The sequence below is a fragment of the Dipodomys merriami genome, unplaced genomic scaffold (genome assembly GCF_024711535.1).
Source record: "Dipodomys merriami isolate MVZ:Mamm:240054 unplaced genomic scaffold, mDipMer1.0.p SCAF_3, whole genome shotgun sequence".
Taxonomy (NCBI): domain Eukaryota; kingdom Metazoa; phylum Chordata; class Mammalia; order Rodentia; family Heteromyidae; genus Dipodomys; species Dipodomys merriami.
Genome location: NW_027204492.1, coordinates 84735113 through 84753900, shown reverse-complemented (window position 1 = coordinate 84753900; position 18788 = coordinate 84735113). Strand labels below are relative to the sequence as shown.

Genomic DNA, 18788 nt, shown 5'->3' with positions numbered 1-18788 from the left:
AAATCAGGTGAAGCAATCAATGGCAGCGGCTTCACTGATGCCTGGCAGGCCCTTAAAAGGTCTGATTGCTTGTGCTTGCTGGTGGTTTTCTTCCAAGCTCTCTATTTAAATCACCGTATCTATCTCTCAGAAATCTGTTTCTTCCAGTAATTTTTATCCTGCTTGGCTGGCATGGGTCCTGTTCACTGCACAGTCAAAAATAAGGACAGGAGACTCTTTGCCAAAGTTAAAAGCGCATCAAACACGCCTAGCATTTATTATCTTATTCACAAACCTACAGACCCCTCAGTACACCCTCCTTGGGTGTAAGTGGCGGGAGAGGCCAGGATGGGTGGGGAGTGTCTCTTAATAACTCTGAACCAGGGTGATTGCTCCAAATGGAGAACTGGGTGGGGGCCAGAGGTTGGGGTGGTCAATAAAAAAATCACATAAACAAATGATAAAGTACAATCTGCTTTTGCAATCCTTCTTCTAAGCTCCTGCCTTATAGGAGAGAACCTACATTCTCTTGGGCTGAGGAATTCCCCAGCAAGACCCGTTTCTATCAATTGGTTTGTGGCATCTACAATGGATCCCCACTTAAAACTCCATTACCTCCCACGCTGCCACTCAAGGAAGAAGGCAGGACTTTGCCCTAGGGTGAGTTTTAAGTCTCACTTGAGATCTACATCTGGGAAGTTAATGCAGAAGATTTCAAAAGCTGCCCACTTTCCCAAAAGCAAGATCAACTCTGAGCCCTCCTAGGTCAGTTCAATTTGGTCCCAGGTTAAGGCAGGGAGCTTAAGTGCCACTCCTCCCAGAAGTGTGGAATGCTTGCATGGCATGTTGCTAAGAGGAAGGGAAAGGGCTCATCTCCATGTGGGTGGCCAGATCCTTACTAATTCCTCCACACCTGAAAAACCTGTGCTTGGCTCTCCTTCAGAGAAGGGATGGGGCCTGGCTTGGCCTCCATTCCAAGAAGGCCAGACTGAGTTTTCAGGGGGAAGGGGTAGGATCAGACTCTCACTTCTTTGCCCAGGCAAGGTTCATAGGAGAAAGGAGCAGGGCTTAAACCCCCAGGGGTGGGACCTCAATCAGTTTATTTTTAACTCTTCTTCCAGTGCCAGGATAGGCTAGACTGGCAATTTGCACAGAAGGGATGGAGCAGCATCCTGATATCTCCTTTGTTTTTTACTTAGTACAACTTATTAGGAGAGTCCTTAGAGTACAGGGGCAGGTTCTCATCTGATTCCTCCTCCTTGTTTATTATAGGGTTGGGGCCTGATCAATCACATCACCTCTTCCCCCAGAATTCCTGGGCAGGGCAATCTCATGGGAAAGTTGGGGGGGGGGAGGGAGGCAGGACCTCACCCTGTCTTGTCCTCAGTGCCTAGGTGGGGGTGGGGTATAATGGGGTCCCAGGGGAGAGGTGAGGCCTTATCAGGACTCTTCCTCCATGCTGAAGCTGCTGCGGCGGCTACTAGCCTTGGAGACAGCCGGGGATACAGAAGAGAGCAAGGGATCAGAGGTAGCCCGCAGAGGGGACAGAGCAACACCAGATAGTCCTCCCACCACCCCCTCCTCCTCCTCCATCAGAATGTCCTCCAGCCCCAGGTGGAATGGGTCTCCCAGGTCCCCCAAGTGGTCACTGGGAAAGTGCAGGTCCAGAAGTGCATCAGAAGGCGGTGCTGGGGGCTGCTGATGGACCGCACTCTGGGCAGGTCCTCCTCCAACATGAAATGTGGCTGCACTTGATCTGCCCTCTTCCTCAATGTCCAGCTGCTCTGGCTTGAGGCTGTCAGATGTCGAAGTTGTGGCCAGGGAAAGCAGCCCTGGGGTGGGAGGTACTGGCAGACCGTGGATCTGGGCCTGCAGTTCTAACTCCTGCCAAAAGAATAAAGGATGGGTACAAAATTAAATGGGATTCAAAGTCTCACAGAGGTCAAAAAGGATACTGTTAAAGGGAAGGGTGTCTGGGTTCCAATTCAGCCTTAGCCACTTGCTAGTTGTGGACCTTTACAATCCGTAGAGACTGTTAACACTCCCTATTTAATATGTGAGGATCCAGGGGGCTGGGAAGGTAGCTCAGCGGTAGAGTGCATGCCTTGCAAGCATGAGGCCCTGGGTTCGATTCCTCAGCACCACATAAACAGAAAAAGCCGGAAGTGGTGCTGTGGCTCCAGTGGTAGAGCACTAGCCTTGAGCTGAAGAGCTGAGGGACAGCGCCCAGACCCAGAGTTCAGGCCCCATGACCGGCAAAAAAAAAAAAAAAAAAAAAAAAAAAATATGTGAGGATCCAATGAGCTACAAAGCTCATGTCACAGTTTATAGTACAAGATAAACATTAGCTATCATTCACTAGTATTCTTTTTTTTTTTTTTTGGTCATGGAGCTTGAGCTCAGCACTCTTTACTTCAGTTTTTCTGGTGGTTAACTGGAGATATAGAATGTCATGGAAGCTGGGCACTGGTGGCTCATGCCTGTAATCCTAGCTACTCAAGAGGCTGAGATCTGAGGATCACAATTCAAAGCCAGCCCAGACAGGAAAGTCAGTGAGGCTTTTTTTTGTCATTTGTGTGGCCTGAACTCTGTGGGCCTGGGCGCTGTCCCTGAGCTCTTCAGCTCAAAGGTAGCGCTCTACCACTTGAGCCATAGCACCATTTCTGGCTTTTTCTGCTTATGTGGTACAGAGAAATCCAACCTAGGGCCTCATGCATGCAAGGCAAGCACTCTACCACGGAGCCACCTTCCCAGTACCGAGACTCTTATGTCCAATAAACCACTAGAAAAATGGAAGTGGTACTGTCTCAAGTGGTAGAGCGCTAGCCTTTAGCTGAAGAGCTGAGGGACAGCGCCCAAGCCCAGAGTTCAAGCCCCACAACCGACAAAACAAACCAACAAACAAACAGGAAGTGGTACTGTAGCTTAAGTGGTAAAGCGCTAGCCTTGAGCTGAAAAGCTGAGGGACAAGCACTCAGGCCCAGAATGCAAGTCCCAGGACCAACAAAAAAAAAGTGTCATGGAATTTCCTGCCTGGGCTGGCTCTGAACTGCGATCTAAGGATCACAGCTACTCAGCCTCCTGAGTAGTTAGGATTACAGGCATGAGCCACCAGCTCCTGGCCATTCACACACACTATATCCCCACCTCCCTCTCTCTCTCTCTATGTATACATACATATACATACATACAGATAGATATAGCTCAACCTCCTGAATAGTTAAGATTATCCGGGTGAGCCACCTGCACCAGGTTTAATGATATTATCCTTATCATCATAACAATAATCATGGAAGTTAGGAAAACATGGGGATCTTTTAAGTCTGACAATAAAGGAATCTCTTCTGGCCTATTCTTCCTTTGCCTCCACCTGCAGAAAACCAGCCCATCAGCCCTACCATTGTCTCCTCCTTCCAGACCTGAATCCGGAGCTGCAGGCTACGGTTGGCCTGCTCCAGGGATCTCTGTCGGCTCTCCAGGTCTTTAGAGCGCTGTTGCTCCTTCTGTAGCTTTCGGATGTAATCTACAGAGGCCTTCAGGATGGTGCCTTTGTTCCAGCGCATCTCCCTGTGGGGCTCCAGGGAAGAAAAACGGGAAGTGCTGCGAGTGGAGTCTCAGAGCAGCAGGTGGGGGTGGGGTGTGGGGGGGAACTGTGCCAGGTAATCCAGAACTTGAAATGGGAGGGGGACATTAAGGATATAGGATGCCTGGAATCTTCTAGTAGTGGCCATCACACCCTGAGCCCTGGATGCCCTGTGATCTGACCCCTTCTGATTCCTCTGGTATATATGTCCCTCTGATTCATCTCACTATAGCCACAATAGCCTGTCAGTGCTTCTAAAACATAGAAAAGCATTCTCATTTCAGGGCCTCTATTCCAGCTGCACCTGTAAGCAGAATACTTTTCCTTTAGACATCCACATAGCTTAGGCTCTTTTGCTCTTGCTCTCTGTTTTGCAGTGCTGGAGATGGGACCCAGTACCTTGCACATGCTAGGCAAGGGCTCTTCCACTAAGCTGTACCCCCAACTCCATCCTATGGATCTCACAGATTTTCTTTTTTGCAGTAATGGAGTCTGAACTTGGCCTACTTCCTCAGCTTGCTTTCTCAGGCTGCCACTCTTTAATCTTTTAGCTACTACTCCATTTGTTTATTTTGGAGATTTCTTTCAGGGCTGTCCTTGAACTGATAAACTCCAAATCTCAACTTCCTAAGTAGCTAGGATTGCAGGAATGAGCTACCTACACCCAACTGGATTTTACTTATCACATTAATTGCCTGTCTTCCTCCACCAAAACATTCATTTCAAGAGGACAAAGATCTTTGTCTTTTTTGTTCTCTCTGGTATCCTCAAAGCCTCCCAAAGTATCCGGCAAAAAGCCAAGACTCAATAAATACATCATGTTTTTTTTTTTCTTTGTGCTGATACTGGGGTTTGAACTTAGAATCCCAAGCTCTTCCTAAGCTTTTTTCTTTGCTTAAGGCTGGTAATCTATCACTTAAGCTACCTCTCTAGTTCCAGCTTTTGGCTGGTTAATTGGAGGTAAAGTCTCTCAAAATTTGGCTGCCCCAACCAACTGGCTCTGAGCCTCAATCCTCAGATCTCAGCTTCCTGAGTAGCTAGGATGACAGGCATGAGCCCCTGGTGCCAGATTTCAAGAAATAAATCTTGAGGAAATAAAGTGCATGCTAAATGAATGGAAAACTAGGTAGAAATGTCCATAACCTCATGCATTTAAATTTGAGACAGGGATACATGGTCTGTAACCCTGCTCAAGTTAAATAGAGACCAAAGAACTCTTGCGAAGGCAAGACATGTCTGATGGACTCATCAAGGAATAACTTCCCTGGCATAGGGCATATACCCCACACCTCCCATGGGCCCCCAGCCCAGACTCACGGGTCATTGGATTTGGGGATGAGTGTGCCCAGTTCCTTGATCCTATCGTTAATGTTGAATCGCCTCCGACGCTCAACTTTGGAGGCAGGGGGAGAGAAAAAAAGAGTAGGAAAGAATCATCAATGGGGGAAGGGAGAAAGAAACGGGTGCTAGGAGGCTATTGTAAGGAAGGGATTCCCCAAGGACAAAGTAAAGACTCAAAGCAATGAGCAAAGCAGTGCTGTGGAGTACATGGGCAAGTATACATGCTCTCAGACTTACTTAAGTTGTGATTGTCTTTCTTCTGCCGTTCCTTCAAAAGGGCCTTTGCCTCTGTTTCTAGAAAACAGCAAATGTGGTTAAGACCTCTGGAAAGGAGGGAGCCTGTGTGAATGCAGAGGCACAGGCTGGTGGTGTACTATAGAGCCTGGACTGAAATGACATTTTGTGGGCTGGGAAGGTGGCTCAGTGGTAGAGCACTTGCCTTGCATGCTCGAGGCCCTGGGTTCGATTCCTCAGCACCACATAAGAAAAAAGCCGGAAGTGGCGCTGTGGCTCAAGTGGTAGAGTGCTAGCCTTGAGCTGAAGAGCTGAGGGACAGTGCCCAGGCCCAGAGTTCAGGCCCCACGACCGGACCCAAAAAAAAAAAAAAAATATGAAATGACATTTTGTGTGTGTGTTCTGGTACTAGGGCTTGAACTCAGGACCTCACATTCTCATTTGGCTTTTTCTGATCAAGGCTAACACTCTAATACTTGAGCCATACCTCCACTTCTGGCTTTTTGCTGGGTAAATGGAGATGAGTCTCTCAGATTTATATGCCTGGGCTAGCTTCAAATTGCTACTCTCATATCTCAGTCTTCAGAGTAGCTTAAAAGATTACCAGCATGTGTCCCTAGAGTCCCATCTTGCTTTAAAGTGACTTTTTTTAGATGAAGTCTCAATACATAACTCAGGGTGGCCTTGAACTTGCAATCCTCCTGTCTCTGCTGGGATTACAGGTGTGCACCACAACCATGCCCAGACTTTTTAAGAGTAAGCCAGGCGCTAGTGGCTCATGCTTGTAATCCTACTTACTCAGGATGCTAAGATCTGAGGATCAAGGTTTGAAGTCAGTCTGGGCAGGAAAGTCTGTGAGACTCTTATTTCCAATAAACTACTCAGAAAAAGCCAGAAGTGGTGCTATGGCTCAAGTAGTAGAGCCCTAGCCATGAGCAAAAAGAAGCTCAGGGACAGTGCCCAGAGTTCAGCCCCCTAGGACTGGCAAAAAAAAGTGTATTTTTAAACTACTCTTTTGTTTTTACAAAGCCATGGTGACACAGGCTAATTGTTAATCCCAAAAAGAGAGGAAGTAAGGAGCAAGACCATAAGCCATAATGGAAAAAAGAGGAAACCAACCCAATTTTTTTGTGTGTACATGTGTGCATGCTGGTACTTGGACATAAACTCAGGGCCAGGATGCTTTCCTTTAGCTTTTTTCATTCAACCACTTAAGCCAAACCCCAACATCTAACTTTTTATGAGTTAGTTGGAGATAAGAGTCTCAGGGACTTTTCTTTCCTGGATTGGCTTCATAACTGTGATTCTCAGACCTCAGTCTTCTGAGTAGCTAGGATTATAGGTGTGAGCCTCAGATGGTACCCAACAATTTTTTTCTCTTTTTCTATTTTATGGTGCTGGGAATGGATTCCAAGGTCTTGTACATGCTAAGCAGTTGCTTTAGCACTGAGTCTTACCCCAGCCTCAGCTCTTTTCTGTAATGCCCAAATTTCAGACCTGGCAGGCTAAAGACAGAGTGTGACATGTGATATAAAGTACCTCCCCTCCCCCCTCACTGAGTACTTACCAGAGATCTCCCGTTTGATGTTGGGCAGCTCAGCTGGACAGGAGTTACTTACAGTGATGGCTGGCGTAGCTACACTCTGACTGTTGTAAACATCCAGGAGATTTCCTGACACAGGCAGCTGGAGGTAGTAAAGACACAGAAATAATAGTTGAGAACAGTCCCTAATCTACTTTTCTCACAACCAGGATTCTGACCCTGTAAACACCCAAAGATGAGGGCCTTCTAACCCACGGACTGGATGATTCCTCGGGACTCTCCTTCTTTGAGGCAACTTCACATGGCAACTCAACTGAAGTCATAGAGCAAAGCGGACCTTGTTTGCTTTGTGAGGATTGATGCATATGTGACATGCCTATCACCCCCACCTAGCCCTCAAACCCTTCAGTGGCCTCCGAAGTCCCTATTCTGAATCCCAGGGCTAGCTCTGAGAAGCAATACTGGAAAGGCATCCTTCTCAGGTCTCTGTCGGCTCTGATGTGACATTCCAGTCCATTAGCTCCTCCCAGCTCAACATTCCGATCCAATTTCTTGGAACACTCCAACCCAATCTTCTCAGACCTTGGTAAATTGTCATGGCAACATTTTATCCAAAATCTGCCCTTCTGAAGAGTTCTAACCTAATCTGTACCCTTCCGCTATGATCAAGTTGTACTACCTTATGTATGGTCTCTCATTGGCCATGTACCAAGGTCCAGACTCTACTGTCTTCCAGCACATTCTGATCTCCCAAGAGTTTTTATCCAACAACTAGCACTTAAAAAATGTTAGACTAGTTTGTTTGTTTGTTTTTTTCCCTCTCCACACTATCCTGGATATTTTCTAATACAATACAATAATATATGTGTGTGCCAAGATGTACCTCTTGATAGATTATGTCTTGAAACATCCTTTAATCTTCTGGATCTACCTAATATATAAGATCTTAATCTCTAGCTATGTCCAAATCAATATAAAGTTTTGATAAGCTGGTACCAGTTTTTTTTGAGAGCTGATGACAGAAACCAAAGCCTTGCACAGAACAAACACTGCACAAGCATTTGCTTGCTACATCCCTAGCCCAAAATGGATACTTTTTTTGTTGTTGTTGGTTGTGGGGCTTGAGCTCAGGGCCCAGGTGCTGTCCTTGAGCATTTTTGCTCAAGGATAGCGCTCCCATGTTGAGCCACAGTGCTACTTGTGGCTTTCTGTGGTTAACTGGAGTCTCATGGGCTTTCCTGTCCAGGCTGGCTTTGAACTGTGATCCTGAGATTTCAGCCTCCTGAGTTGCTAGGATTACACGTGTGAGCCACCAGCTCCAGGATGAATACAACTATTTATTTATTTAGTTATTTAGTTGTGGGGCTTGAACTCTGGGCCTGGGTGCTGTTCCACAGCTCTTCAGCTCAAGGAGAGTGCTCTACCACTTGAGCCACAGTACCACTTTGGGTTTTCTAGTGGTTTATTTGAGATAAGAGTCTCATGGACTTTCCTGCCTGGGCTGGCTTTGAATCATGATCCTCCAATCTCAGCCTCTTGAGTACCTAGGATTACAGGTGTGAGCCATCGGCACCCAGCTTATTTATTTTTTGCCAGTCCTGGGGCTTGAACTCAGGGCCTAGGCATTGTCCCTGAGCTTCTTTTGCTCAACACTAGCACTCAACCACTTGAGCCACAGCACCACGTCTGGCCTTTTCTGTTTATGTGGTACTGAGGAATCAAACCCAGGGCTTCATGCATGCTAGGCAAGCACTCTACCACTAAGCTACATTCCCAGCCAAGTTATGACACTCTTTAAATTCAGAACTTTATAAGCCAAGCACTGGTGGCTTATGCCTGTAATCCTAGCAACTCAGGGGGCTGAGACATGAAGATCAAGGTTCAAAACCAGCCTGGGGAGGAAAAGTCCATGAGATTCTTATCTATTTTTTTGCCAATCCTGGGGCTTGAACTCAGGGCATGGGCACTGTCCCTGAGCTTTTTTTGCTCAAGACTAGCACTCTACTTGAGCCTCAGCTTTTTTCTGTTTATGTGGTACTGAGGAATCAAACCCAAGGCTTCATGCATATTACAAAAACACTAGCACTAAGCCACATTCCCAGCCCCCATGAGATTCTTATCTACAATAAGCTAACAAAGAAGATGCAAGTGAAATTGTAGCTTAGAGCATTAGCCTTAAGCAAAAGAAGCTCAGAGACATTGTCCTGAATTCAAGCACAAGGACTAGCAAACACAAACACATAACTTAGCCAGACACTGGTGGCTCATGCCTGTAATTCTAATTACTAAGGAGGCTGAGATCTGAGGATTGCAGTTAGAAGCCAGCCTGGGCAGGAAAGTCTATGACATTCTTATTTCCAAATAGCCAGCAAAAACCTGGAAGTGGAGCTATAGTTCAAGTAGTAAAGTGCTAGCTTTGAGTAAAAAGCTCAGTGACAGTGCCCATACCCTGAGTTCAAGCTCCAGGACTGGCACCAAAAAAAAAAAAAAAAAAAAAAAACTTTATAATGACACTCCCTCACTGTAGAAAATTTTATACCCTTTCTACAAGGAACCAGTCCCAGTCCTTATAGTTCATTGTAAGACTTGGTAGAATCTAGTTAATACAAGGCCCAACTTTATTTTTGTTGGTACTAGGGCTTGAAATCACGGTCTCAGGTTCTCATTTAGCCTTGTCAAGCCTGGTGCTCCACCACTTGAGCCAGAGCTCCATTTCTGGCTTTTTGCTGGTTAACTGGAAATAAGATTCTCATAGACTTTTCTGCCTGAGCTTACTTTGAACTGGAATCCATAGATCTCAACCTCCTAAGTAGCTAAGATTACGAGTGTGAGCCACCAGTTCGCAACCCAGTCAACTTGTTTTAGCCCATAAACCTTGAGCCTTTTGACATGTTCCAATTATTACATGATCTGGGTATATCTCCATAACCAGAAAAATCCCCTAGGATATTCAAATTGCTACATGATTCCTACCTCTTGGTACTTCTCACAGCACAACTCAAGTGGTTTAGTATGTCCTTATATCTCCATGAACTCCATACCCCATCCACATTAAATTCTACAAAAGCTACTTCTCAATGGAGTGTGCAATGTCACACTCCATTCTCAACATAAGGCCTCTCTCCCTCTTAGTACAATCCACCGCAAGGGTGTCACATATCTACATAGCCAACACAGGTATAGTCTTGATAGAATGATGCCCTCATTATCAGAGAAACCCATCATCTAAGGGCCTTACCGTGCTGGGGAGCTGTAGTCCTGTAGTGCCTCCAGGAAGATAGCTGAGCATCTCATCATTGTAACTGGACTCCAGGCTGATGATCTCATCAATGACATCATCAATCTAATGGAATAAATAAATAGACTGGGTTAGAAAAAGGAGAGATTGACAGTATAGCATAGGAGCGTGTGTAAGGTGCTGAGTTTCATCCCCAGTACCACACACACACACACACACACACACACACACACACACACACACTTTCATCCCCAGTACCCCCCCACACACACAAACTGAGCCAGACACCAATGGCTCATGCCTGTAACCCTAGCTACTCAGAAGGCTGAGATCCATGGACTGCGGTTTGAAACCAACCCAAGCAGGAAAATCCATGAGACTCTTATCTCCAATTAACCACCAAAAAGTCAGAAGTGGAGATATGTCTCAAGTGGTAGAGTGCCAGCTTTGAGTAAAAAAGCTCAGGAAAAGCATCCAGGCCTTGAGTTCAAACCTAGAAAAGGCACAATAAAACCGGATGGAGATATGAGAATATTGTCTATAGCCTCTTACCTCCTTTTCTGAGCTGGACCCGATGGTGAGCAGAGCCATGGGGCTGTTGGGAGCACTGCCTGTGGGGCCAGTGGCATGAGTAGCCTCAGGAGCAGGCAATGGTTGGGCACTTGCAGGCCCCGGAGGTGGCGTGAGAGCCTGGGAAGCCAGCTTGGGCCCAAGTGTGGTGGACAGGTACTGTTTTACCTGCTGCCGGCGTGCTTGTTGCAGGTGGTAGCGCGTTGGGTTTTCCAGGTGGGTCTGCACCTGTTAGATAATAGGGCCGTGGTGGGAAGGGGAGAAGGTAGAACAGGATTCACAGAGGTAATTCTTGCTCATCTGTGATCCTTAACTGATCCTTGCTTCTTCTCTTCGTAGGCTCTTGTAGGACAAACTGGGCCCAGAATATGAGAACCCCTCAAAAATACTGCTGAATTTCTTCAATGACCCAATCTCCTTTTCTCAAAAATCCTTCACCCCCAAGATCCACCTATGGCTGACAGGATCTGATTCTAGAGGCACATTGTCACAGTGCCCAAAGCACTCTCTTTCTCTCTCTCTGCTAGTCCTGGGGCTTGAATTCAGGGCCTGGACGCTGTCCCTGAGCTTTTGTGTTCGATGTTAGTGCTCTGCCTATTGAGCCACAGCTCCACTTCCGGATTTCCTGGTAGTTACTTGGAGTTAAGAGTCTCACAGACTTTCCTGCTTGGGCTGGCTTTGAACCATGATCCTCAGATCTCAGCCTCCTTGGTAGGTAGGATTATAGGCATGAGCCACCAGTGCTCAGCTATCTCTGTCTCACTTTTTAAATTGTCATTATAAAGTTGATGTACAGAGGGGTACAGTTTTCATAAGTCAGGTAACCAGTACTTTTTTTTCTTTCTTTTTTTTTGCCACTCCTGCCCTTGAACTCAGGGCCGGGGCACTGTCCCTAAATTGCTTTTGCTCAAGGCTAGCACTCTCCCACTTGAGCCACAAGCGCCACTTCTGGCTTTTTCTGTGTATGTGGTACTGAGGAATTGAACCCAGGGCTTCATGCATGCTAGGTGAGCACTCTACTGCTGAGCCACATTCCCAGCCCTTTTTTTTTCTTTTCCTACTTATTTATTTGTTGGTCTTGGGGCCTGAACTCTGGGCCTGGGCACTGTCCCTCAGCTCTTCAGCTCAAGGCAAGTGCTCTAACACTTGAGTCACAGTGCCACTTCGGGTTTTCTGGTGGTTTTTCTTTTTCTTTTCTTTTTTTTTTTATCAGTCGTGGGGCCTGAACACTGTCCCTCAGTTCTTCAGCTCAAAGCTAGCACTCTACCACTTGAGCCGTAGTGCCACTTCTGGCTTTTTCTGCTTATGTGGTGCTGAGGACTCGAACCCAGGGCCTCATGCATGTAAGGCAAGCACTCTACCACTGAGCCACCTTCCCAGCCCTTTCTGGTAGTTTTATTGGAGATAAAGAGTCTCATGGACTTTCTTGTCCAGGCTGGCTTTGAATGGCAATCCTCAGATCTCAGCCTCCTGAGTAGCTAGGTAGCTAGGATTACAGGTGTGAGCCACCAGCGCCCAGTTATTGGTTTTTTTTTTTTTTGCCAGTTGGTCATGGGGCTTGAACTCTGGGCCTGGGAGCTGTCCCTGAACTCTTCAGCTCAAGGCTAGTGCTCTACCACTTTGAGCCACAGAGCCCCTTCCGGTTTTCTTGTGGTTAATTGAAGAAAAGAGTCTTTCGGACTTTGCTGCCTGGGCTGGCTTTGAACCGCAATCCTCAGATCTCAGCCTCCTGAGTAGCTAGGATTAGAGGCGTGAGCCAGCACCCGGTATGAGTACATTTCTTTTTGGACAATGTCATCTCTTCTCTTTTCTGTCTCTTCTTTTATGCTGGTCCTGGCACTTGAACTCAGGGCCTCACACTTGCCCTTGGCCTTTTTTGCTCAAGGTTGGCACTCTATCACTTGAGCCATAGCTCCACTTCTGGCTTTTTGCTGGTTAACTGGAGATAAGAGTCTCATGGACTTTCCTGCCTAGGTTGGCTTTGACCCTAGATCTTCAGATCTCAAGACTCCTGAGGAGCTAGGATTAAAGACTTGAACCACCAATGCACAACTCCCCAGACTTCCATAGTCTCTGATAGCACCTAAAGGATCTATAAAGTAATACACATAGCTTCCCAAGACACCTTAACACGACCCTCCGAGGTCCAGCACGACATCCTTTGGGGCCTCCTAGAACCCCTAGCAAGTCCTAAGAAAACAAACACATGGGAGAGTTGCACAGAGCACTTAAAACACTATCATAGTCATACCTGGAGTCATGAAGGCCTCATTCAAAAGCTACCAAGAAAAAGAAAAGAAAAACCAACATGCCCACAGGCCATCAGACTTCACCTTACCTTGAGGACCTCCCTGGGCACCTGAGCAGGGGGTGGCCGGCCCAAAGTGTGGCCCCCTGCAGTAACGCCAACCACGGAGATGGCAGGTGAAGCAGGTGCAGGATTGGGGAAGGAAGCGGCTGCGGCCTGTTCCCGACGCTCACGCCTCTCTTGCTCCTGTGCCTGGGCCCGCATGAGCTGCTGCCGCAGCAAGACCCTCGATGAGGAAGATGATGACATGGTAGGGGTCCTGGAGCCCCCTGCAGAAGACGATGCAGAGAGTGTAGCTGGGGTGGCTGGGGTGGCCTGCAGTGATATTGGGAGGCTGTGGAATGGGAAATATGGGGCCACATGTAAGCTAGAGCTCACTTCCTAAGCTTAACAGAGTCACAGTATGTGGGAGGAGACCCAGCAATCACTTGTTCCCTGTCTTTACAATGTTACAGGAGAGGCATTGCCATATTTTGTGTCCACACTGTCTGGATATTGTCCCTTAGCTTTTACCAGTCACTGATGGCATTGTACCACTTGAGCCACACCTCCACTTCTGGCTTTTTGATAGACAGTTGGTGGTGAGAGTATCCTGGATTTTCCTGATTGGGCTAGCTTTGAACAGGGATCTTCAGTTTTCAGCCTCCTGAGTAGCTAGGATTACTTATAGGCTTGAACTACTGGTACCCTGCTGGTCATATAATCTGTTGTGGGAGTTTCTGGGACCAGATCTAGGCAAGAGACTTTCAGCCCTAAGTCCTAATGGAAAAATCTCAGAGTGAGCTAGTTCATCACTAAGTGGAGTTAGCAAAAGGCATCTTTTTTGTGTGTGCTGGTCCTGGGGCTTGAACTCACCATCTGGGAACTATCCCTGAGCGTCTTTTGCTCAATGCTAGCTCTACTACTTCCGGCTCTTTTGGTAATTAATTGGGGATAAGAATCTCCTGAGGGCTGGGAAGGTGGCTCAGTGGTAGAGCGCTTGCCTTGCATGCCTGAGGCCTTGGGTTTGATTCCTCAGCACCACATAAGCAAAAAGAAAAAAGCCGGAAGTGGTGCTGTGGCTCAAGTGGTAGAGTGGTAGCCTTGAGCTGAAGAGCTGAGGGACAGCGCCCAGGCCCAGAGTTCAGGCCCCACGACCAGACACCCCCCCCAAAAAAAAGAATCTCCTGAATTTTCCTGCCCAGACTGGCTTTGAACAGCAATCCTCAGATCTCAGCCTTCTGAGCAGCTAGGATTAGAGGTGTGAACCACCTGCATCTGGCAAGTACGAGGCATCTTTATAGGTGCAGAAGTGGTAGTGGATTGTGGTTTCAGAGCACTCCTGAACCCAATTTGGAACTGGTGATGCTGTCTGAGCTAAGAGCATCAGGTTCCAGGGGAGCCCCAGGACACCCTTCCTTGAAGCCTAGGCCTCTGGTGCCAGTAGCTAGTCAGTCTAGAAAATCTCAGATTTCACAATCCTCTCTTCCTGCCCCTCTTCCACGTCCCCTCCCCTGTCTTAGAGCCCAGGCCGATGACTCAGCACCTTTACACTTCCAAGCTTTGGGGATAGAAACAAGAGACCAGGCAGGGGTTTCTCTAAACTGAGGGTGGGCAAGGATTGTAGAATGTGGAGAGGGTGGGGGTGGGGGATAGGGACTAAGGGCGTGGCTCCACCCACAGGAAGGGATTCACATAAGCCACACCTAGTCCCTACAGAGTTGTGTATGAATAGGTATGCAAGTGCAATGAGGGAAGTCAAGGTCTTCAAGGCAGGACTGGTGGGAGACATCTTGGCTGCCCACCAGCTTTCCTGTGTGACACTCTTTCTGGCCCCTCATTTTACCATCCAGAAAATACAGGTCTCTGAGAGCATGGAATGGGCAGGCACTGAGGGCTTCTGCCCATCATTTCCAGTGGGAGTGGGGAGCAGGAGGAGAATATGATGAGTCTTACCTGGATCGGAGGGATAAGGGTTGGCTTTTGAGTTCGTAGAAGCTGTCCGGATCAAGGATGTTTTCTAATTCAATGTCAGCAACAATCCCGGATTCCGGAAGCAAAGAGTTCAGGCTGAGGGGGGAAGGGAGGAAGGAGTAGTGGTCAATTACTGTGGAGAGCCCTAATACTTCCCTTCAACAGAGAAGGGTGTGTGTGTGTGAGTGTGTGTGTGTGGAGGAAGGAGTAGTGATCAATTACTGTGGAGAGCCTTAATACTTCCCTTCATCAGAGAAGGTGTGTGTGTGTGTGTGTGTGTGTGTGTGTGTGTGTGTGTGTGTGTGTGTGTGTGTGTGTGTGTGTGTGTGTGTGTGTGTGTGTGTGTGTGTGTGTGTGTGTGTGTGAAGGGTGTGTGTGTGTGTGTGTGTGTGTGTGTGTGTCCTCATCCATACTTGAAGGGTGTGTGTGTGTGTGTGTGTGTGTGTGTGTGTCCTCATCCATACTTGGCCACCCTGCTGGGTACCACCTCCAGGAGTTCCCACATCTGTCCCCTCCCCCTCCCCCTTTTCTTAACTCCATTCAGTCACCCAGAATCTAAACAATAAGAACTCCAGAATCCCAACCCCTCACTCTTATCACAAGCAACAATCTGAGTTTGAGGAGAACAGAAGACTTAGGGAGGATTCTCCCACTTTGCATTCAGAGTACTCCCAGCTCCCCCCAGACCTGTTTTCCTGACAGCTGAATGTGAACCCGTGTGTGTAAACACACAGGGCTAGTAGGGGCAGTCCTCAGGCAAACAGCCCATTGTAACCCAAACTAAGCGCATCACAAAGAGAACTATGGTTGGTTCACTTTACAAAAAGAGCTACCACTTGGAAAATGAGTTTTTCCCAGCTCCAGCTTGAGTTCTAGGGACACCGCTCCAAAGAGAATACAGAAATACAAATGCAATCCAGTCTCCAACAGTCTGTTCTTGCAAGACAGAATTTGAGTGGATGTCTGCCTTCTACAAGTATTCTTTCCTTAGTAGGCGAAACCTGCTCAGCCCTCCCCTAGTTTTTGTTTAGATCAAAACACACAAGTCCCCAGTACCAACAGTTACTGGCACAAGAACTAAGAAGCCACATATCCCCAGTATTGGGGGGAGGGGAAGGGACAATAATCAACTTTGAAGTGGCCAGAGCTACACAGAGAGCTTAAGGTCAGAAACCTCGTCTCAAAAACACCCCAAACAGATTCGGTATACGCTATGGAAAATGACCTGCTTAACTTGTGAGCAGGGATGGGAGGGAAAAACTGGGGGGAAGTAGAGGAAGGGGGTGACATTTTCAAAAAAAAAAAGTGCACATTACCTGAGTTATGAAATGGTAGCCCCTCTGTACAACACATTAATAGTAATAAAATTATTTTTTTCAAAACAGGTTGGAGGTGTGGCTCAGTTGGTAGAGCGCTAGCCAATGAGCAAGAAAGAATTCCGGTCTCAGACCAAAAAAGAAAATGAAAAGAACACCAAAAATCCCAATCAAACAAACAAAAATACAGAAGCTGGAGATGCAATTCTGTAGTAGAACACTTGGGTAGCATCCAGGAGGCTCTGGGTTCAATACCCAGCACAGCAAAAAAAACAAAAAAAAAAACAACCACTATATAAGTTGAATTGCACCCACTACCATGATGGCTTAACTTGTTACAAGAAATTAGATATATAGAAAGGATTATACTCAGCCCTCCACGCTGGGTACAAAGGATCCTAGTGTTTAAGCAACATAAGCACGTGCTTCAGTGCGAATCTTTGCTGGGGGGGGGGTGATGGAGCTCGGTGGTAAAGCACTTGCCTAGCATGCTAGAGGTCCTGGGTTCCAACCCCAGCACAGCACGGAAAAAATAAAAATGAAAAAGTATGCATCCTTATTCTTGAATCCTAAAATTGTGGGTGGCTTCACTTGGCAAAAGTTTCCATTCCCCTCTTCCCCAAGAATCCGTCTCCTTTTCTCTCCTCACCCTCAGATGGGGCACTAAAACCACCCAGGAAGTTGGGAAGAGGAAGCTCCTGGAACGCTGCGGCTGAGCTCAGCACAATCCTGAGCAGAAAAGAGGCTACAAACCCCCTCCCATGCTCATCCACCCATTGCACAGAAGTCGGAAGAGTTGGGTGGTAGGGTGGGCAGGGGGTGTGGACAGGGAGGACTAGAGGTCCACAGAGTGGATGATAGTGAAGGGTTAAGAGGCCAGACAGACAAGAGGACCCACCCAGGCCGAGATGGTGCAATCGGTACTCACTCTAGCTGTGGAGACAGATTCAAGATTACACCCGGGAACTGAGAGACAAAACCGGAGAGTGAAATAAAAGGAAGGGGGGGGGGTAGGGAGTGGGCAGGGCTGACTCTGGAGAATAGAGTGAGTGGCAGCAAGAACAAGACCCTCCTCTAAGGTTCCCATATAAGGTCTGAGGCCTTCCCCCGGGGCTAAAAAGATAACAGTACTTCCATCCCCCTCAGGTCTACTCGCGGTCTCCCTAACAAGTCCCTACTCCTAGAGGAAAGGCAAGCTTTTCCACTATCCCAGAGATCGGCCCCAGCGCGATGGGTGGGCAGCGGTGAAACGAGTGTTCTAGTGAAGTCTTGTTGAATGTTGTTTCTCAGGCTCATTCACACACACTCAGGGCGTGAGATACTTCCAAAACGCTCCAGGTTCACATTATCACCACACAGCAACCAGTCACCGGGAGTCAAGCTACTAAGCACCTAGAAACAGCACCTCGGTTTTTCTCTCAGGACCCTTTCGCCTACCCTGAGGGAAAAACGATTCTACGATTTCCTCAAAGGCAGACTCACCGGAGCGTCCTGTCAAATCCATTTCGCTTGTGCCCTACGAAAGGACCCTCAAGTTTGGCTGCCTCAGAGCACTTTGGGCATACTCCAGAATCTACCTTTCGAGACCTATCCAACGGCCTCCCTCAAATCTGACCCTGGCCCTCTCGAAGCACTCCCACGACTCCTTTAAGTCTCAGCCCAAGCAGGCCACAACATGATTCCTTAGGTAACCCCCCCCTCACTCTCTCTCTCACACGCACAAACAAAACGGGCGCCCCTACATCCTCCAATTCTAGGCCAAAGAACTCCAATCCCAATCCGGGGCCCTCGATCCCTCAGATGAGGCCCCCGGAAACCCTAGTTTTGCTACTCCCGGCCCCAGGCGTCCCGCACCTGAGCAGCTGGGCTGAGTCTGCCGGCCTGCGCTCCTCCAACAGCACGAATACGGCTCGAGGGCCCTCCGCGCTGGCCTCTACGCCGTCCCGAGCTGGTTCGGCTGCATGAGACATGACGCCCGGCCCCGGGCGAGCCCTGCCAGGCCGGTCGGGCCTCGGCCCGGTCCCCCTAACAAAATAAGAGTCCCCCTCCCCCCATTAGCCGCCGCCTCCTCCGCTAAGCCATGGAGCTAGCTCGGCGCGGGCGGGCGGCGTCGGGGAGATGGGATGGGCTGTGAGTCATCCCCCGCCCAGAACGGACCTACACCCCCAACCTAACCCCGGACGACCGCCCTCCTCCCCCCCTACCCCCGTCCTCTTCCCCCTCCTCGCAGGGTTGGGGAAACTCCACAGGAAGTGACCACACCGGGGACGGACAGCTCATCGAGCCACGCCTCTTGAGAGACGACCTATCGCTGAAGAGAAATTTGAGGGCCCTCCTTCAACCACGCCCTCAAAGTATAGTGAACCCTAGATTCGACCCTCCTTTATTCAAAGAAGTGGCCACCTAAGCCTTACCCTAAGCGGTAGAGACAAATAGGCAAAGGGTAGGTTGGTTCAGTCACGCCTCCATGTTTGCGTCTCTCACTGAGCCACACCCCCTCTCCTCACGTTTTCCCTCAGCAAGATAATATTGAGCCGCTCGGCGTATGTTTGCGCATGCGTACTAAGGACCACACTGCGAGCAGCCGGTCTTCAGGCAAGCTTTTGGTTGCGAAACAGCGCCCCCTCTCGGCTCACATCAGAATTATCGGCGTCCAAGACCGCGCTACAGCCCGAATCCATCTACCTAGCTTCTCAGCCGGAGCCGAACTTGAGGAACCCGCG

The 18788-nt window shown here is 48.3% G+C and overlaps 1 protein-coding gene across 6 annotated transcripts; it reads right to left on the bottom strand.

The window, feature by feature from the left end:
- Positions 1–216: 216 nt before the first annotated feature.
- Tfe3 (transcription factor binding to IGHM enhancer 3) lies at positions 217–18264 on the bottom strand. 6 transcript variants are annotated; one of them, XM_070040483.1, is made up of 10 exons: positions 17920–18264; positions 14732–14845; positions 12827–13111; positions 10471–10716; positions 9919–10023; positions 6705–6822; positions 5141–5197; positions 4880–4955; positions 3399–3546; positions 217–1863 (listed from the first exon to the last, which is right to left on the bottom strand). In XM_070040483.1, the coding sequence occupies exons 3-10, from the start codon at positions 13043–13045 to the stop codon at positions 1420–1422; spliced, it is 1413 nt and encodes a 470-aa protein (XP_069896584.1). In that variant the 5' UTR covers positions 13046–13111; positions 14732–14845; positions 17920–18264; the 3' UTR covers positions 217–1419. The 6 variants fall into 6 exon arrangements, with proteins under 6 accessions (XP_069896584.1, XP_069896582.1, XP_069896586.1 ...); XM_070040481.1 differs by having other exon boundaries at positions 12827–13130; positions 17920–18210; XM_070040485.1 differs by lacking the exon at positions 17920–18264 and adding an exon at positions 17548–17752 and having other exon boundaries at positions 12827–13065.
- Positions 18265–18788: the final 524 nt, after the last annotated feature.

What these genes read in the sequence shown, in the direction of transcription:
- Tfe3 (XM_070040481.1), bottom strand. Translation starts at nt 18,035, where the DNA reads ATGTCTCATGCAGCCGAACCAGCTCGGGACGGCGTAGAGGCCAGCGCG. An exon ending in GAAAGACAATCACAACTTAA is followed by an intron (nt 4,956 to 5,140) that starts GTAAGTCTGAGA and finishes CTGCCTCCAAAG; the next exon opens with TTGAGCGTCGGAGGCGATTC. An exon ending in GCCTGCAGCTCCGGATTCAG is followed by an intron (nt 1,864 to 3,398) that starts GTCTGGAAGGAG and finishes TTCTTTTGGCAG; the next exon opens with GAGTTAGAACTGCAGGCCCA.